Source organism: Actinia tenebrosa, unplaced genomic scaffold (genome assembly GCF_029948245.1).
Source record: "Actinia tenebrosa isolate PJP-AT-01 unplaced genomic scaffold, QUT_ActTen_1.0 PGA_scaffold5__44_contigs__length_20552954, whole genome shotgun sequence".
NCBI classification, from domain to species: Eukaryota; Metazoa; Cnidaria; class Anthozoa; order Actiniaria; family Actiniidae; genus Actinia; species Actinia tenebrosa.
The window spans coordinates 20515528-20537035 of NW_028292582.1; the positions used below are offsets into that span (position 1 = coordinate 20515528).

Sequence of the window (21508 nt, forward strand, 5' to 3'; positions counted from 1 at the left end):
TCCACAGTGCACAGACCATGCCCATGTGTAAGAGTAGTAACACCGAAGGTACGTTGCAGTCAAAACTAGAGAAAATTAAAATGCAGCTTGGACCTAAAGCAAACAACCAAATAACAATAGACCGTTTTGATTTGGGCGCAATGTTTTCCCATTTCAGACCACGTGTCATTCCCTTGAGAATAAGATTCTATGTTTGTTGTATCCATATTCATGTGTCTTCTCGTGCGCAATCGTTAAAGTAATGATACTCTAGGTAATGAGTCGTGGTCTGAAATGGGAAAAGATTACACCCAACGTAAAGAGGTATATTGTAGTCAGTAGGGTGGGGACGCATCCCCACACACCTCGCCAAGCTCTCGGCCTTCACCCACTCTTTGAGTCCAACGATGTCAACCAATACCGCGTACTTCTGTAGTGGACGTGAACAAGTGTGGATAACACGTTAATATCACGGTAACGACATGTTCACAGATCACATCACCCTCACCACACGATCACACACGTTAACATCACGGTCACGACATGTTCACAGATCACATCACCCTCACCATACGATCACACACGTTAACATCACGGTCACGACATGTTCACAGATCACATCACCCTCACCATACGATCACACACGTTAACATCACGGTCACGACATGTTCACAGATCATGCACATCACCCTCACCATACGATCACACACGTTAACATCACGGTCACGACATGTTCACAGATCATGCACATCACCCTCACCATACGATCACACACGTTAACATCACGGTCACGACATATTCACAGATCATGCACATCACCCTCACCATACGATCACACACGTTAACATCACGGTCACGACATGTTCACAGATCACATCACCCTCACCATACGATCACACACGTTAACATCACGGTCACGACATGTTCACAGATCACATCACCCTCACCATACGATCACACACGTTAACATCACGGTCACGACATGTTCACAGATCACATCACCCACGAACACACACACTTACACGTTCTCAACACGACCATAACACGCATCTAAAACTTTAGTTGAAACAGTTTTAAAAAACTTAATAGCTAGAAGCTTGCATATTTTCTAATCTTTAGACTTTTCTTTGTCATCTTTTAAATTTTTCCTCCGGCGAACGGCCATCCCTTTGATCGATATGCAAATGAGTGGCAGCCAGTTTTTAATCATTCAACACACCTGTAAGTTAAACTAATAAATACCTTCTATATTTCAACGAACCACCTGTGCTTTGCGTAATTACCAAAAAAAAAATTCCTTTAAAGTAATGTGCGCATGCTCAAACGAATTAGGTCGAACCACTGAGAATGCAGTTTGAACGCGGACGGCGCCGCTAAAAATTCCTAGGAAATAGCTACTCCGAGGTTAAGAAAAAAGGTGGCATTGTTTTGCAGTGGAACTATTTACGGGGACATTTTTCCAAGCTGGTTTAAAACAGTCCCACAATGCACTTTGATGTCCACTCGACCCAGTTTTTCTCTCAACTTGGGAATGGCGAGTACTATTTGTATTCTAAGCTTTTTTTTGTAGAAATTTTCGATCAGAATTTGGAATAAATTTTTAAACAGGTGCGGGCAAACTAATTCGCAAAAGATAACAAGGTAATAATCGTTTTCTTTGGACTTAAAATTAAAAATGAAATTGGATTGGATTTTCGAATTTAACCTAAACAGAAACACAGATTACTCATAATCATCTTAAACAAATTACACTGAAGTCTAAGACATCTAAATAAACACTAAATCACTCAGTTTTTGAGAGCGTCAGGGTGTGGCGTTGCTCCAGGTTTGGTCTGATGGTCGATGGCTCAAAATTTTTTTCCTTCTTAATTATTTCAGAAACATAATTCTCTGGCATTGAGTTTTTTCTTTTTAAACCCTATTTGCATAGATGTATCTCTTACCGATAAAGAATATAATAATACTAAAGGAAAAGGCTCGCGAATTAAAATTGAAAAATACGTGCCAAAAAATTGAATTCCTGTACTCCTCTTTCTAGTCTCCACTCCACTCCACTCAACCCCACCTCCCACCCCCTACGAAAGAGATTTTTTCTCTCAAGCTATACTTTAATATGAGCATGTTTACTTTTTGACAAAAATCACGTCTTACGTTAAAAATTATTTTCAAAACAACAACATAATCAAATATCTTATCGGACCCTTTTTTTTTTTCCAGAGAAATTTTTGTGTGTGTTTTATTAAGATTTCATTAAATTTTTATAAAGCTAAATATTATTTTTCTTTTGGGTTTTCCGCTCATACAATCTATATACTGCTTTAGTATGTACTTCCAAGATATTGTTAGTTATGTTTTTCCATAAGTGCTTAAATAATATATTTGAAGATATTTGAGAAAGTGAGAGTGTGTGATTATGCAAATCTCATTCTCAGTCGAGTAATTAAGAATCGGAAAAAAAAGCGTAGCAAATAGATGTTAAATCCAGTACAGAAGCCTTGTCTGAAAGCCAGGAAAAAATTGAATTGGAGAAAAATATCTGTGACAAAATGGCTTCCATTAAAGATTAGTAATGTTGACAAGGAAGTTGGTTCATTGAGTTACTGATCTCTCGCTTTCTGACAGGTGTAAAAAACACGTAAACAGTGATCAATCACGGCGAGTGTACTTTTGGAATTTACGGCACTGCACAATTTCATCAGTCCCACCAGTTTCAGCTTTGTTTTACCGGTAAGAATTCATTTATTCTCATTTCAATTATGTTGTAGTGAATTCATAAAGTTCCGACATTTTGCAACTGTCAAGCAGAAGTACGGCAGTACTTCAGTGGTACTAGCAAAATATTTGCCCGCGAATTTTATAATTTATCAACTAAATCATAGAAAACTAATACTAAAAAAATCTGAAATGGGAAGCTGTATGATTTAAGGAATACATAGTTCTTATGTATATATAACTCAGCTTTTTAAATATTGAACGAATTTAAAGTACTTATAAGATAAAAGGGGTCGTTTGAGAATTCACAATTCCTACGTGGCGTTTAGAGCGATTCGGTTGATAAAGTCTTCACTTCAAGTAGTTTACAGACTTCGAAAGGTTCCCAGCGCTTCTTGACTGAGATTTCAATCAAAAAAAGCTTTTTACAGCCAGGAACTCGTGGAATACCCAAAGCAATTCATATCTATGCTAGTTCGTGATGCGATGGACAATACACAAACAACAGTTTCCTTTGGCGCTATTTTTAAGACAAAGCGACTGCAAATCGTGAAAAACTAGCTGAAAAAACCTCAGGTTATTCTCTTATTTATAAAATCTCAACATTTGAAAGGACGTAAGTTATATCTAGTATCTTTTTAGATGCGTTTCTTCGATATTTTTAATACTAATATTCTTGTGTATACTAACTGTTACATTGATTGTTATAAGATCAACGTTTTTCAACAAGATATTTTAGCTGCACTATTTGTAAGATTTTTTTTGTGAGAATATTTTTGAATCTGAGCCTGATTTTGATCACTTTTATTATCGTGAACACCTTTGAGTCATTTACTTATTCATTATCATTGCATTTGCCTCTAAAATCATATTTTTTATGAGATCGCGGACACCTAGCAAAGACACTGTTTCGGTAATGCGGATGACAATTTTGTTTCATTGCAGAAGAGTTTCAGCACTGATTTCCTGCTTGCTTTGTGTTCTGTGTTTTTAGCAATATATTTTGAAGACAAGTGGCAAAAAGGTAAGAAAACCTTGTGTTTGTTTTTCGAATTCCTTTTCTAGCTGTACTCCTTTTAGTATAGCTAATTCTTACTTGAACAACTACTGAACAAAGGTTTCTCTTACATGTTTACGCCGGTATGAAACGCGTTTCAGAACGGCTTCCAACAAGAGCGATATTAGATCAAATATGCATTGCCTTTCTTCATTTCTCTATCGACACTACCTAACATATTTTTGGCGCCTTTTTTCTTTTTTCGTTTTACTTATTCAGTTTCTTAAATATTAAGAATTAAAGATATCTTTACTTAAAATATTCAAACTGTTTTGGAACAAAACAATCTATTTAACCAATCACGTAACAACGTATTCGATTGTCCAAAAAAAAAAAAAACAACAAAAAAACAAAAACAAAAACAAAAACAAAAAAAAAACGGAAAAAAAGTACCCAAAAAAGTACCCAAGAAAAAAACCTAAAATTTCGTGTTGAAAAAAAACACTTAACTAGTATGAGTCATCTATTTGAAGACCATAAATCCGGGTGACTCTCTTAAAGTGACGATATTGGTTTCTAAGATTAGCCCCAATATTCATAGGTAGAAACGAGTGTAAAACCACCAATATTACTATATAATACATACATATTCTTAGGATAGTTTTACCAAAATAAAGCTAGATTTAAAAATAATAATAAATTTCCGGTAAAACAGTGGCTTGTGTCTAGCTAAAAATATTGGCATCCATTCCACGTAAATTATATGTTCAGGTTATGTAAGTCAATGATCAAAATGTTTTGCTTGGAATTCAAAGATCATTCACTCTGAGGTCAGTATTTATTACTGAAAAAATGTTTGAGAGTTTAGATCGCTAAAAACACTCAAAACCAAAAGGGATTAGAAAGAATCCTGATTAATGTCTAAAATGAGAAATATGCTTTTAGTTCTTACGTATTTGGTGCTTCAGCGTATATAAATTAGAAAACACTCAAAGGGATTTTCATTCAGACTTCCTTTGGATTTTATTTGATCCCAGTATCGATTCTCCTGGCCTTTCTCATTAAAACTCTTGCGAATTAATAGTCGCCGGAATCTTATTTACACATTTAAAGTAAGAAAGTCTAAACGCATGCTGTAAGATCTGCACTTTTGATTTATTCATATATTTTCTTAAATTGTTTTTGATATATCTTGGCTTCTGATTGGACGTCTTCATATATTGCAATATTGTTTACATTTTGATCGTTTATATTTTTAAAGTGCATCTTTCTAATAAATATTTATCATTATAAAATACGAAGCCATAAGAAGCAAGGGCAATAAGTGAAGGAATTATTTTTGGAATATTATTTATTTCTTTAAAGTTTTTAAAGTGATAACTTATATTTTAAGTTATTTTAAAAAAATCAGTTCAAAAGGAAGGGCAGTAAATTGATGATAATCCGGTAATGCGGAATAGTTTATATTTCACAATATGGGATAAACCAAGTAGATATAGGTCTTAAATATTATCCTTGAATGAGTAAGTAAGTTATGTAAGTTGTTATGTACTAATTGGTTTATGTATTTATATATGTTTTGTGTCATTTATCATTATATTGTATTTTACTGCGGTATTTTCATAGAGAAAATCATTATATTGATTTGATAATCATTGTTATTTGAAATCGGCATTCTCATTTGAAAATGTCAAATGAGTAACAAACACGTGACACGTGACTTACAAAAACGTGACTTACAAAAACTTTTTCTTTTTTTGAGAAGAGTCGAAAATTAGACTAAAAATAATCCATATTTCGATTCTAAATATTTAAGATTTAAATCAAAGTGAATCTTTTTGAGAGTATTTTCGAGTCGAACAGTCTACTGAGTACAATGACAATGACTTTTTTAACTTTCAGTAAGTTGGGGATCAATAAAGAAAGCTTTCTTATAAACAATATCTAAATCACTTCTAAAACAGGATGAACGAAGAGTGATTTTTAGACATTTTTTGTGTAGAGTCTTTAATCTACGCGTTCGAAGTGCTCAGAAATTAAGAAAATTTTGCCTGCTGATTCTGACTACGAAGTGGGAGATAACTACTGATGTTATTTACGTGTAGTTTTTAAAAGATTATTGCACAATATTTCTGTCGAACATAAAGAGACAATAGCGAAGAAAAGATGTCATGCTGGTATTTATGTAATTGTGAAAAAATATTATTAAAACGAATGTTTTTTATTTGGAATGACAATCGCAAAGTCAAACACGATAAATAATTCAGGAACTCGTAGAAAGTGTTGCCAGTTCTCGGTTAGATCGTTAACTGATATGGAAGGTTTGAAGTCCGGCTCTGGATGGCATGACGCAATCATTCCTAAGGAATGAAAGTAGTTTCCATAAAAACGATTTTCACTATAGGGGGTTTGTAATGAATAAAACAAAAGATGTAATAAAAGTGGCAGCCATGTTGGATGGTGTTCACTATAGATGGTTTGTAATCATTCCTAAGGGAATATCACTATAGGTCGTGTGATTTATAATCATTCCTAAGGGAATAAAAGTGGCAGCCATGTTGGATGGTGTTCACTATAGATGGTTTGTAATCATTCCTAAGGGAATAAAAGTGGCAGCCATGTTGGATGGTGTTCACTATAGATGGTTTGTAATTCCTAAGGGAATATCACTATAGGTCTTGTGGTTTATGATGATTCCTAAGAGAATAAAAGTGGCAGCCATGTTGGATGGTGTTCACTATAGATGGTTTGTAATCATTCCTAAGGGAATATCACTATAGGTCGTGTGATTTATAATCATTCCTAAGGGAATAAAAGTGGCAGCCATGTTGGATGATAGGTAAGACATTGCAATCAAATATTTCGCAGAATTGCTCCAACATTGCATCTGTGACGTTACAACGAGGTAGGATATTAATTTATATCATTTACCGAGTTTGTTATTTTCATCCAAATTTTTACATCGGTCAGCTTTGTGGCTTGCTTTTGTTTTATACATAGTGGAAAACTCGAGCTATATTTATGGATTTAGCATGAATTTGGACAGTAAAACAGTACCTCTACTTAGCGGATACCTTCCGCATTTTGCCTGGTGTTCACTCATGTAAAAGAGTTTAGGTATTGCTGTGAAGAAAATTTCCCTGCAGTGGTCGTTTTATAAAGGGTGTCCGCTTTATGGAGGTTTATTTTGCTATGAATATGGGCAGAATATTTCGAGACCCGAGTAGTGGTCGTTTTATAAAGGGTGTCCGCTTTATAGAGGCTTATTTTGCTATGAATATGGGCAGAATATTTCGAGACCCGAGTAGTGGTCGTTTCATAAAGGGTGTCCGCTTTATGGAGGTTTATTTTGCTATGAATATGGGCAGAATATTTCGAGACCCGAGTAGTGGTCGTTTCGTAAAGGATGTTCGCTTAATACAAGTATAACTGTACTAGCAATATTTTTTACTCAAAGAAATGCTTAAATCCTCTGTTGCACTTCAAAAAATATATATTGTCAGTCGGCCTAGTAATATATAATGCACTAAACGTGCAATATTTGTAAAGTCTCCCACCAAAATTATTGACAGATGATCTTCTGGCATCACTGATTGCGTGGTACTGGGAGATGTACTCGTGCGTATGACATGACAAATGAAATCAATGTCAAAGTTATTGGTGTGAACACATTTAAGACCCATTAAACCCGATCACGTAACTTCTTAATATTCCCGTTGTTATAATACAAAGCATATTTGATCTCTCATCGCATTTAGGTTACAAAAAACTGTCCAGTTTAGATTGAGAATCGTGTTGTGAAGTCGCGGGCTTTGTGTTAACCTAGCTTTCGCGGGAGTTTCTAACGACATAGACTACACGAAGGAAACTATTTGTTTAAATATAGACATAGTTTCATTACTCTATCTAACAACAACGTTTCAGGTGAGTAGGTAAACTGAAAAATAAGGTTGTCTCTGACTATAAATGCTTTAGAACATTGGACGTTTCGGTTTTCAAACTGAAAACTTTCGCTCTGCATGAAAAAAGCTGCAATAATGGTGTCCAGATTCAATAGTAGAATTGCGACTAAAGCCTCGTAAATATAAGGCTCGTGAATATGTCCATTGATAGAAATATTTTCTTCTTTTTTCATTTTTGTTCGTTTTTTCCCGAGTTTTTTCTTTTTCAATTATCTTTTTCTCTCCTACGTTGCCTTTCAACTTTTCTTGATTCTTTTTCTTTTTTACGTTCATTATCTCAAGGGCGGATCCGGGGGGGGGGGGCAAAGGGGGGCTGAAGCCCCCCCTTCAGCAGAAAAAACGATGCTTTTTTATATTGTTTTCCGTTGAGTTGACGGAAGAAACTCAATTAGCCCCCCCCCCCTAAACTCGATAAGCCCCCCCCTAAAATTTTTTCTGGATCCGCCCTTTTATCTCCAGGTTGTTTACTTTTCTGTTGTTTTTTTATTATTATATTTCGTGGCCCCGAGCTAATTAATAGGTATAGTTTAACTAGCAATTGTCGCTTATTTTAAAAATATTTGGAAAAAAAGTCGAGCATACTAGAAGGAACTTTCCCTTAGACAGATGGCCTGCATGCTAACACTTCCCCCTTACTTACCAAATAAAGTCAAGTTCACAGTTTGTTTCTTGAGTGACTGGGAAGTATTAGTTGGCGGCGTTTTCATGTCATGCTGCGCGCAAGTAAGCTAAAAAGCCGGCTCTAACAAGGTATTGTTATTATTTCCCTAAAAAAATACATAATAAATGGATGGATGGATGGATGGATGGATGGATGGATGGGTGGATGGATGGAAGGATGGATGGATGGATGGATGGTGGATGGATGATGGGTGGGTGGGTGGGTGGGTGGGTGGGTGGATGGATGGATGGGTGGATGGGTGGATGGTTGGATGGTTGGATGGTTGGGTGGATGGATGGATGGATGGATAAATAAATATATGGATAGAACTCGATCAAACAAATCGTATTCTCAAGTTAGTGATACGTGATATGAAATGGGAAATGCGAAAAGAGGTATAATAAAATAGTCAAATGTATTTATTAAAGTCACTGAAAGACAGCGAAGTTTTAACCTGTCGAAACAAGTTCTACCTTGAAATCCACTCTCGATATAATTTCAAAATCCGAACGAAAATTGTCGATCCTGTAAAATAGAATTTAAGGTATTTAGAACATCTTTGTATGTGCATTGTTTTAGGCCTAAGATTTTTTTATCTTTAATAGGCAATTTATCTGTAGGAAAAAGATAAAGAGTGCTTTTTCGCTTTTTTGACTCATGCCCGAAGACACGATATGGTCGAAGATTATCTTTTGATTTACTGACCTCCACATTTAATCTTTTGAATTATTTTAATTAAAAAAATAAATGAAAATCAGCCCAGAAGTTGTTTCAGAACTCGAGGATTCCGAAGGATTTTTTTTAAAAAGTTTTTTCACTAATTTAAAAAATTCCACTCTTTTACTCGGGCTACTTGTTACTCCCAAGTACAAAACTTGTATAAACCTCTATAAAATTAGTCGTAGCTCTTTTTGTTGTTGCGTCCCTGATTACGTAGCCCGAGTAAACGTTCAGTATTTCGAGTCAAATCACGTCGGAATAAAATTGTTTGTTAATTTCTCATTCCAGGTGAAAAACGGGCTGACTAGACGTCGATAAGCTGATAAATTTAATGTCAAGACTTTTATGACGTCTTAAGGTAAGATAAACTCATTTTGCCCCGATATTAATCCCTGTGCCTTCCAATATCGAGATATTGTATTAGACTAGATTGTTGCAAGCGATTTCGAAAGCCTTTTTAATTCATAAAAGCTATGCATACTCAAATTGAGGTGCTTTTACGTACTCTCAAAGATCAATTATTATCCTACCCAATCAGAAAGCACCATTTTTAGAATCATCACGTGTGAGCCAAAAGTGGCGGGAAATGCCATAGCGCGTTAACCACAAAAAATTGGCGCGAAATTCTGTCTGGGATTCTTCTGGCTATCTGATTTACGAAGAAAAGTCTCCTCATTTTCTTATCCGATGTTTTCAAAAGACGGGGAAAAATGATTTACTAGATAATCCGAGAGCCAACTGTACAATGAATATTCAAAAGGCTTGCAAATTCCTCTGCTTGCTGGACGTTCTAAAAGTTAATTAATGTGTAACTGATTGTCAATCTTTGGCACTAATGTCGTTCCTAAATAGAGATAATGGAATTGAATGGAATATTTTAAACGAAAGGGAAAAGATGCCAGATAAGGTCATTAAGAAACTTTTATCATTGTTTTTTTTAAGATTTAGAACGGCCGATTTGAAGCTGATTTTTTTCCTTTCTTTTTTTTTCTTTCTTTCTTTTTTCTTTCTTTCTTTCTTTTTTTTTAATTTCCCTAATTCTTTACTCATTGGAATCGTGCCTGAAATTCTGGGCTTATTGGTATCATTGCATTGTTAACCCCGGTATTCGGTATCTTCGACGTATGTGTGTGAAGAAGAGAAGAAGATCTCGTGAAATTCTTGGTATATTGGTATCATAGATGGGGGAGGGGGAGGGGGGTGGAATCGGGAATCTCTGCACCCTCTTTATCCCCCCCACCATACCAAATCCCCGGCCGGGTCTTAATTGGATTATGAAAGTAACTTCCGTGATGGTTCTGTTTCATCGCGAAACATACATTATCCAATATGGCCGCAATTCGGTTCGCGGTTTTCAATTAAAGCTTTCGCTAAGTTCCTTTTTATAACGGAAACGTTAACAGTACAAAGAAACAGGATTTCCTAACGCGAAGCTTTTCAAAAACAATCATAAAAACCAGCAAACAGAGTTTTAATTTCACGATAACAGTTTTTGATCCATTAGTTGATACCAGTGATATCGGCATTTTCGGTGTATTAATAGGCATTTAATCTTTGATGGTTATAAAGCCGACAGTCCATTTCCAGACCAAACAAGCATATTATATCTTGGTAATAGCAAAACTAAAAAGCTATTTCGATATTTTTTCTAGTCATTTTGTAGTGTTGGTCGTGTGCGAAGAATCTCTGACCGCTGACCGCCGCCGGCCTCCCGCTGTTTCGGCGCGCGCTCTCTCTTTGAGTCTAAAACACTCACGATAGTCCGCCCGATGGCCTCTTATTTTAAGTAGTTCAACCTCTAATTGTTCTAAAGCCCAAGATTGTTTGTGCATATTTTTTAAACTTGTGGATACGCGAGCATAGAAACGAGTTATCGTGAGGAGTTTGAATATGCAAATGTATTACTCACTCACTATGGCGTTAGCAAAACCACAGGTAGCCCATGCTGCGTTTCTGTTAGGGTTTTACTTAGAGTTTGTAATATGGATTATTTTTAGATTACTGAAAAAAAATGCTACGACCTTTTCAAGATATCTTGACGTGTATTTGATCTTGGTCTGTACTAAATTCCCAATCTCTGAAAAGTGCAACTTGTATCTACGAGTTCGCCAAAGGGCGGTTTGATTAGATGCACATTATGAAATGAAATTTCCGCTACATGTTAATTTTGCGATTTAAAAAGTTGAGGGGAAAATGGGCCGAGCTGGCATTGCAGTGCATTTTGGGACTGTATTAGGGTACGTAATAGACGCCATCTGGAAAATATGTTACTTAAAAAAGACCCACAATGCACTGCAATGCCAACTCGACTAGAGGTGACTTGTTTATAGGAAATCAATGCAAGAGCCGATCTATACACCAAATCGAAATATGGCGACCAGTTTGAATAACTATTGTTCTGTACTGACTAGCGACTGACTAGCCTCTCCTACATGTGAAAACGCTTTTATGCCTCAACTTGAACACGAGGCTAGTCAGTCGTTAGTCAGTGCAGAATCGTACGTTGCCATATTTCGATTCCGTGTATATTTCATTTACTTATTAATTGTTTTTATGTTATTCAGACTCTTAAATCCACTATAAATAGATTTTCTAACAACTTCTAGAAACTTCAATATATTCTTCGCGTCATAATAACAATATTTTTTTCTAGAAAACTCAATCGTCCCTAATTACCAAAGCCATCTAGTCATTAACTCTTGTCAAAGCAACGGCCAACCGCGGTGCAGTTCAGCATTCTAATATTCAATTCGGTCCCCGTCCACACCGTCGTATCTTGGTCTTAATTCTGTTTTTTTTTTTTTTTTTTTAAATTATGGTCCACACGCCGAGCGTTTTCGAATCGTTTTCGAAAAGCTGCGTTTTTTAAAATGTGGCGTGGCACCGGAAACGTATGGTCATACGGAAGGTAAAAAGGCGTCCGGATACGTGTGGACGGGACCTTTTCAATCTTAACACTTTATATCTTGGAGAAAACCTTCGTTAAACGTAGCGCACATCTTCAAACGAGGACAGCCGTTTCTAAAACAAGGCCGACATCGTTTATCGAGGATCTCAGTTTGATAGCAAATCTACTTCACGACTGGGTTCCACTGGTGGTAACGCTAAATGTTATTGTTTGAGCTCAACACAATGATTCACGTAGACCCGAGGTCTTGCTGATAATGAAGGATTGACATGCCAGCCTTGGTTAGGAAGTGCTAATTATCGACTTCTGACTACCTTAAGATATTTCATATAGTCTCAGAAAGAACTCCTTATTTCTATCACTTCAGTGATTAGCGTTGTGTTGGTTGGGTCGTTGCCATTTGGAAACCAAATCACAAACAAATATAATCTAGGTAAGCTTCTAGTTCGCTATTAATTTTGTATCTGTTTGTGAAAAATATTAATCTTGCTGTCTTAAACTTAAAATTCTGTCAGTGGTATTTGGTATTAAACCGTTTGAAACGCTTTAAATTCGAATCGTTCGCTATTTTCCCGCCAAGACTTCAAGATATTTGAGAAGCTGAGTTTTTTTTCCCAGCATTAATATTAGTTTTTGGGTTCTATAAGAGTGGGCCATTTCTTTCTAAGTTGTTCGCCATTAAACATCGTAATTTGAATTGAAGCATGAAAACACTTTATGCTGCCAAACTCTGCCGTTTTGTTTCAAGGTAAGTCATAAGTATTCCACTTAAAAAGCCACTTGAACTCGATTTTTAAGAGTCTAGACATTTTTAAAAATAAATTACTAGGTCCTGATTCCATTTTATACAATTTTGTAGCTCGCTTTAAGGGTTATTTATGATTAAAAAAGACATTAGTTTTCGGGTTTTTTTGTTTTGTTTTGTTTCGAAAAATATCCCAATAGAGTTTATTAGAATTACTTCTTAATACTTCGCATCCTTTCCAAACAAGGAAACTCCATACAGAAACTCATTTTCAATGAGAATCATTCTAATAATTGATTTTTCTTTACTTCTTGTCTATTTTCTCAAATAGCAACAAAAGTCTTTTAAATGTTTCTCAGTCCTCATTAGAATTTAAAATTTACGGGTTTCTTGGCGGCGGGCAAAAAAGCGCCGGAAGTGAGATCCCTTTTATCATTTGAGTTTATTCAACTGCAATACCCTTACCACGCTTCCATATAAAATGATTGTTTTTACCATCTGCTCCAGAGTTCAAGAGCCAGGAACTGCTGAAAAGCTTCGTGGGTGACCTAATATTTCTTCCGCAATACTATCAAAACATAGTCCTAGAACTCAGCTGAAATTGGATTTCTAGATATTACGTTTATTTTCGGACTTAAAATCGCTCATAAAAAAATAGTTTTTCAAATTTATTGATCTGTCTTCTTCATGTTCACACAGAGCTTAAAAGGCTGCGGTTTGTGTGTTACAGAATAGTTAACACGGCACGCAATTTTCTTATTAAATTAGAGCAAATTTAGGTATTTTTCAAATAAGACCAAATATAGATCGTCTGGGTATCCAATTGGCACGCATGCGTGACCACAAGTATAATATCCTTTTTTAATTGGATTTGGCTTTGAAGATTTTTTAATTTAAGCAAGCTTTGCGAGTAATTGACCAAAATTTGTTCGAGTACTTTATAAAACACTTATAAATTATTTTTCAAATATCTCAGTCAGCTTGAAAATTCGATAGATTTTGATGTTGTTTTTATTTTTTATGCAAAATAATTAAGGTATCTCGATATTTTAGAAAAGTAAAAGAAAGTTATCAAGATTTGGAAGGATAAATCGCGGGTATCCTCCCAGCTTGGATCTCAAAAGATTTTGTTAGTTTCCTGATAACTAACGGGGTCCTAAACTCCCAGATCCAAGGAACTCTTAGGAAGCTAATTTCGTCTTTACTAGGGACCTTCTCCATCCTTATTAAGATAATTTAAAATGTTGATAAATTATTTCAAAATACGTTTAAAAAGATTGTTTAGGAGGCCCTCGATTTTTACTTGTTTTAGTCAGCGGTATGTATATGAGAGCATGAGCATGAGAGCATTTGTAACAATTTTGCGAACAATATTTTTTGGGTGTATTTTTTTTTTTTTTTTTTTTTTTACATCGGAAAAGAAAATATCTTCTTGACAAAGGCAATTTAAGATGATTTCCAGAATGTGTTTTTGAGTGAACCAAAATCTACGCAGATGGTCCCACACAGCTGTTGCTTTTCAAGGTAGATCGATATGCATCAAATTTCCAATCGATTTAAATGAACGGTGATAATGAATCAATAACTTGCCCTAGAGCTCTTTACACAACCCACATCGAGAACAATCTTGGTGTGGATCAGGTTTGATGCGGTATTAAAACCGCATTGTGCATGAGCCGTTCTGTCGGTCACGGAGCGCGCTAGCTGTGGCCGGTTTTCGACGCGGTAAAATTGGCCTAAACTCAGGTAAAAAATTAAGCAAAAGTAATATAGTTTTTCCCCCGTTTTTGGAGCCTTTATTTAAATAAGTTGAATAGTAGAAGGTTCTTGTAGGGTGGTGAGCTTGTGTTCTTGTCATCACACAGGGCTTGAATAACTGTGATGTAATTCAAGACGTACGATAGAAAAAAGCACAAGCGAAAAAGAAAGACATACATGATATGAGAAACTCTTCACCTCTTCAACGTTTTTGGGACAAATTTAATGAGGTAGATTACGCTAAATTTTTATCGAGTTTTATGGTGAAAACGAAGTCAGTGAAGAATGGCATGAAGTCCGCTCTCCGCGGGTAAACTTCCACTTTCACAGCACAAACAATTCGTGAATAGTGTTAGTTTGTCTTATTTACCTCGCCAGACACTTTTTAAACTCCCTACTTAACGGATATGTCACTTTTTACCAGTACGTTTAATGTGTTTTGAAATATATTTTAATGGCCGACAAATGTTCACTCTCACGCCATATGTTGTACGCTATTCTTTACAGTTTTCACATTTTCCTAGGGAATTAATGATACATACGCTACAGGAAAGACCAAGGACACTGATCCTTTCCCGTTACTTAAGACTCAGACAATTATATCTTAGCAACGAAAATAATCCGGCTTCATTTCCATTCATTTCGTGCAAAAAATTAGCACGATCTCTGAGCTTATTCGCATTACGCACGAAAAATTTAAACATATTCCTATTCAGATTTGTTTTCTTTTTCTCATACATACAACTTTGGATTATGATTCAATTTGAAATGATTAAGTCATAATATTATCATAACATGACAAAGAAGCAATAGTTTTTCATTGTTCTTTCCAAGACCCAAAAATAGATTAATCCTTACATTCATCTGGTTTTAGGAATTCGCATTTTTAGTTCGTTCATAGCCGGAGATAATTATGTCTGGTTCCAAGAGGATTTACTCAGCCTGATCTTAAAACCAAAGACCAGTGATCGAGTTGTCGTTGAAAAGCTTCAAAGTCGGTCAAATTTCCCTTGTTTTTGATACCGTTAAGATTGTAAAAGTCAAGTCAAAGATTTGAGATAAGGACTCGACTGATTTCAAAACGAGGTTTATACTCGAGAAAACAACTGACTGACCAGAGGATTTGCTAACAAACTCAAGAGGAATCGAAACGACATATTTACCAAGTAAGTAAGGAAATCTTTGATCGGTGGTATCTTATGGTGAAAACTTGCTAAAGCGAAGAGTTCACGTTTACTGAGCCTTTTTCAATAGCTTTTTGAAGCCTTTGAATAGCTTTTTGAGTGCTTCATATCTAGAGGAAGTAAGACGTCGTTTGAATGTTATCAAAACAAAGCCAAAATGTTAAGCTGAACTAAACCGAATGAGTAAACTGCTATTTTTTAAAAAGCCCAAGGAGTAAATAACCCATGAAAAGCATCTTGTAGGGAAAAAAAGAAAAATCTGTTTTACTTCCCAACCTTTTTACTTCTCTTTAAAATTTAAGGAAACACAGAATTCAAAGAAGATGATAAAGCAATATTGGAGTGGAATTACTTTCGAGTAGGTTATGTCTGCCGATATAAAAAAAACTTAAAAATAAACAAAAAGGAAAGATTAGTATATGAATGGTGTCAGAATTAGAACAATCTGTCATCCGAAGTACTCTTCCCACTCTCTATAATATCAGTTATATTTTGAATAATATTTCTCTAAGATAGCTAAATTTCAAAAAAACGTCGTCGCTATCGAACACAAAATTTTAACAAATTTTTATTTATTTATTTCAGAATTCCATTTTCGAAATGTTAATTTATGATTTTAAAAACCTCGAATATGAGTTAAAAATCAGTTTTGAAGAATGTCTTTTCATCAGAAAGGCCAGCCGATGTTGCCAGACGATCTGGACGTCAGCAAAATAATCATTGATTAGACATGAAAATATCTAATCAGAAAACACAAAACAAAATAAGATGGAATTATTATTTAGGAATATGTAACGACCTTTCTTTATTTTTCAAGAGTTTATTCTGTTGACATACGATGTTTCAGTATTTTTTCAGTATAAATTATTAGTACGATTGATTTGTGTGTGTGTGTGTGTGTTTTAATGGCTCGACTTCGCACGAGTAGAGGTGAAACAGTTTTATTTTATTTTTGAATTACATTTTCGGTCTGTTTAGATTTTTACTTAAACAGCTACTATAACATTTACATTTACATTTAAAAAGTAAAACTGAAAAAAATATGTCATTCAAAACCTCTTCCCCATTGACTGATTCGAAATATTCCTCAAAAAAAAAATTTTTCAAATCTTATGTCGAGTACCCAACTGACTTCCTTTCAAAAATGCTAAGCTAAATTCAGTTGTGTAAACATGCTCTGAATGTTAACTTGAAGTGAGCTTTGCAACTATTGCATGTCCTTATTAAATGGCTTTTTAATGTTAGTATAGTAATATTGTGCAAGCTATTCGTATAGACTTCGTAAGTAAACTATTTTTTGAACTAAGCTTCAAGTTCTCAAACTTTCTCAGAGTAATATTCTATAATATTCAGTCGTTTCGATATCTATAACTAAATTTTCTCACCACTTATAGAAGTAACTAAAGGAAGAATAAAAATAGAAGTGTAACTTTATGATCGAAAGTCAACATCGTAGTCATCAATATTTTTTCTGTTATCGTAAATTATATATGATCTTTGCTTGTCATTATGTCAAAAGTCGGCCTCTTTTATCCGTACTTTTAGGCTAACAGATTACAGTGTCGCTAGGAAACCCCGTCGATCAAGCAGTTAGCAACCCAAAAGCTAGCATAATTCTTCCCAAAAAGCGGATATTCTGAAGAATTATTTCCTTAGAAGTTTATAGGCTGTAGCCTTTACTTCGTTAGTCAAATTGCATGAGAATTACATGGTGTTGACGTTACAGGGATTAAAAACGTTGATGAATATATGTGACTTAATTTCTATTGTATTTGCTTTGAGTTTGCTTCGAGTTGGTTTTTCGAGTTAGTAGTGGATTGGCCATTGAGTATAAGTGGTTTGCTTGAAAAAATCCAGTGTAGGCAGACTGGTCGACGCTAGAAGGAAAATAGCGGTTTAAAAAAAGCCGAGCTAATCAAGTGAGCAGGACCTTGAGGCGAAACTGCAATAGTACTCGTTCAAAACTAATCAAGAAAAGTATTATTCCCGGGTTCAAAGGGAACGGTTCAATTTGTGAATATTGTCATTACAAATGAAAACGAGTCCAATCTATTTTCAGAACTAATTACGACAAGGTGATAATGAGATTAATAAATTGAAAAGCGAACATTGCGGACAGCTTTGTACCGGCCTTTCCCTTCATAAATCTTTCACTGATTGTTTTGACTACCTCCAAAACTTTATCATTCATACGACACGCAAAATTGACCTTCAATTTTCAATTATCTTTTTCTCCAGATTTCGATCCATCAACTCATGGTTACCAAGACAACGCCGTCAATAATACTGTCAGATGGATAATAACACAAGTTCGTTGAACGTTAACGAGTCAGCGGTCTTCCGGGATGGTCGGTCTGGTCTGAGCGTCGCACCTCAAGTGTCGTTTCTAGCGGTCGTAATATTCGTGGCTGTTACTGCTAATGGGTTGGTGTGTTACGTCATTCATCGGACACCTCATCTGCATAACGTCATCAACATGTGAGTATTATTAATAGCTATTAAAATTTATAAATATTCATCACAATAGATATTATTATAACAAAAGAACGTCCATGACCAAAACCCTATTGTCGTCATAAGTAACACGTGATACCTGTATTAAGTGGAAAACCTTGGCTCCTTGTCCGGTGTCAGTGCTAAATAGTGGTTGTTTTTTATCGGAAATATGGAAGGAAAATTTTGGATCCGTTTCTGATTTGAAATAGCGAAGATTCAATGGAAAAACCATCGAAATGCCTTCATAAACAGTCAATCAAAGCCAAACTAGAAAAGCCACTTAAATGTCATACACATAATTAACAGTCAATCGAGGCAAACACGAGATTTCTTAAGTAAAAGCCATTTAAATGTCATACAAACAATTAACAATCAATCAAGGCCAACGCTAGATTTCTTAAAAGCCATTTAAATGTCTCACAGCTAATAAACAGACAATTACCTGCAGTCCTATTATTGCTAGGTAAGGATTATCAGATAGGATAAAAAAGCTATTTCAATGTCCTTATATAATCTATTAACAATTAATGAAAGCCAAATCTAGACGGAGTAGATAAATGAAAAAGCCATTTAAATGCCATGTAGAACCAATTAACAGCCAATCAAGGTCATGACTAGTAGTAGGTAAGTAATCAAGGCCAAAGCGAGATCGAGTAAATGAATAGAAAAGCCATTCAAATGCCATGTAACCAATTAACAGTCAATCAAGCCCATGACTGGTAATGTTATGTCTAGATCATCGATCAGATGAGATAAAGAAGCCATTTAAATGTCATAATAATATACTAACAGTCAATCAAAGCTAAAACTAGATTTAGCAGATAGAAAAGCCATTTAAATTCCATGTAACCAATTAACCGTCAACCAAGACCATGACTGGTAATGTTATGTCTAGATTATCGATCACATGAGATACTGAAGAAGCCATTTCAACGTCATAATATCATACTAACAGTCAATCAAAGCTAAAACTAGATTTAGCAGATAGAAAAACCATATGCCATATCCAGTTCTTGAACCGGAGTCAATCAAGGCCATTGCTAGGAGATTTATGTGAAATAGATGAAATAGATAGGCTATGTCCAACCCCTCTTTATTAGCTTTACCAATCTCAAAGGATTAGTCAAATAACCTATGGCACAGTTTTTTTCCTTGAAATTCAAAACGCGTGAATAGGACGTTTGTATGTTGACGTCATTTTACTCTCACTACCATAATACTTCGTGAATAATTTTCTTTCTTATTCAAATTTGTATTCCCCCATGAGAACAGTAAGACAATTGGTGCTAATTAACTGAACGAAAGAAAGTGCGCAAGGAAGTCTGGTAGTAGAGGTCAATGACGCAATCATGCAAAAACCCTATTATGCAAACTAGATGATATGTGCCTTTTACGTAAGTGCATCAGCCAATCGAAGCGCGCCCCCACCATCCAATCAAAATGCTTTATTCCAAATTTTCATTAATACTTTGCATGTAATATTTATTTCAGTTTTCTAGTGAGTATGTCTATATCAGATCTTCTCCACGCCCTCCTCAAAATGTCTACCACTCTCGCCTCTACGATTCAAAGGGACTGGTACCCACACAGCGCTGTTTGCTACGTAACCACGCCGTTTGGAGTTCTCTTCGGTGCCGCGTCTGTCTTCAACCTTTGCGCCGTCGCACTGAACCAATACTTCGTAATCGTCAAGCCGTTTCATTATATGACTCTTATGACTCCTACGCATGCGCGAAGAGTAATCACTGGATTGTGGCTTGGCAGCATCGTAATCTCTTTACCACCAATCTTCTGGCGCACTCCAGACATCATATGCAAAAGTGGCGCCGTTGCTAAGGAATACTACTGGTCAGAGGTTTCTTACATCTGCGCGTTGTGGTTATTTGTCGTCATAATACCATCGATTATTATGGTCTGGAGTTACGGGAAGATTTTTTGCACGGCCAGAAAGCAGATTCAACGCATGCGCAATGAAAATACATTGTTTGATGAGTCGTGTTCTTCGAGCACTAGAAAGAAAGAGTTACGTGTTGTCGCGTTGCTCGCTCTGATTGGTGGAATTTTTCTAGTCTGTTGGGTCCCATTCTTCATAGTCATGACGCTACTCAAATTTTCTTCCATCAAAGTAGACGTTAAATACTTCCGTGGATTCTTGTTTCTAATGTATGCGAAATCGGCTATTAATCCTATACTATACACAATAATGAACCAGGACTTGAAGAAATATTGTAGAAAACTCTTATGTCCACGGACTTTGCTACACAAGGAGAACGCCATGCTAATGAAGGCGTATAAAAACGGTCATCAAAATCAACACAATGGCGGGAAAAACCTTGATGTTTCTCCTGAAACTGCTCTGACTTTAGAAACCAATAGGTTATGAAAAAAAGAATTTTTGGAATAACAAAATTGGCATGAAATACAAAAATACAAAAATATGATTTATACGAGATTGCCATTGAATCGGTATAAAATAATTTCAAGAAATATTTAAAGTGCAAATCAAGTCTATAGGATCTCTTTCTGATTTGAAAGCCCTTTAATATAAAACAAATAAGAATGGCCTTTACTTTCTTTTTGATATCTCTTTTCGTTTCTGTCATGCTCAGAATAAAGCCATCACGAAATGATGACGTTAATCCAGGACCCTCGTAAAAAGTCGAATCATCACATAGAAAGTATCCCTGTGAGAATTAGCTCAAAACTACACTTGAATTTTTTGTTGGTTACAGTGCGCTATCACCACCAAACGTTTCAAAAATCAGAGAGATATCCTGTAGGCTTGATACGCACTTGAATATAAATGATATGGTTGCAGATCACGTGACAACTTCATTACGTGACATCAGTATCGACGGATAATAAAAATACCTTTACCTCAAAACCAGTATAACCATGGTGACCTTATATCCCTATCTCGGTTTTTCGAGACCGAAAAAAAAAAAAAATTACCTGCCATAACAAATGGTTTAAAATGGTGAAAATATAAAAACATAAATACATCGGGTATTAAAAACCCCATCAGACTATCAAATCGATCAAAACCATAGACTATAGTCCATTCTTTTTAGCTGAAAATGGCCAAAAATGACCTATTTTGCATCCTTCATGAATAATGCATATTTTTCTAAAAGGTGTGAAAATGGGCCAAAATCAATCAAAACCATGTCCTATAGTCCATGCTTTTTGCCTGAAAATGGCCAAAAATGACCTATTTTGCATCCTTCATAAATAATGCATATTTTTCTAAAAGGTGTGAAAATAGGCCAAAATCGATAAAAACCATGGTCTATAGTCCATACTTTTTGGCTGGAAATGGCCAAAAATGACCTATTTTGCAAGCGTCATAAGTAATGCATATTTTTTTAAAAGGTGTGAAAATGGGC

At 35.5% G+C, this 21508-nt stretch overlaps 1 protein-coding gene across 7 annotated transcripts; it reads left to right on the forward strand.

The window, feature by feature from the left end:
* The first annotated feature begins 9 nt into the window (after positions 1 to 9).
* On the forward strand, positions 10 to 21006 carry LOC116305328 (D(1)-like dopamine receptor). Of its 7 annotated transcripts, XM_031715218.2 has the most exons (5): positions 10 to 48; positions 2602 to 2706; positions 9320 to 9389; positions 17865 to 18104; positions 19614 to 21006. In XM_031715218.2, the coding sequence occupies exons 4-5, from the start codon at positions 17920 to 17922 to the stop codon at positions 20503 to 20505; spliced, it is 1077 nt and encodes a 358-aa protein (XP_031571078.1). In that variant the 5' UTR covers positions 10 to 48; positions 2602 to 2706; positions 9320 to 9389; positions 17865 to 17919; the 3' UTR covers positions 20506 to 21006. The 7 variants fall into 7 exon arrangements, with proteins under 7 accessions (XP_031571078.1, XP_031571076.1, XP_031571075.1 ...); XM_031715216.2 differs by lacking the exons at positions 10 to 48; positions 2602 to 2706 and adding an exon at positions 3647 to 3715; XM_031715215.2 differs by lacking the exons at positions 10 to 48; positions 2602 to 2706; positions 9320 to 9389 and adding an exon at positions 11707 to 12372.
* Positions 21007 to 21508: the final 502 nt, after the last annotated feature.

Bases quoted from the DNA above. Each gene is read 5' to 3' on its own strand.
- LOC116305328 (XM_031715218.2), top strand. From the start codon at position 17,920: ATGGATAATAACACAAGTTCGTTGAACGTTAACGAGTCAGCGGTCTTC. The intron at 18,105-19,613 runs GTGAGTATTATT...TATTTATTTCAG, and splicing joins CTGCATAACGTCATCAACAT to TTTTCTAGTGAGTATGTCTA.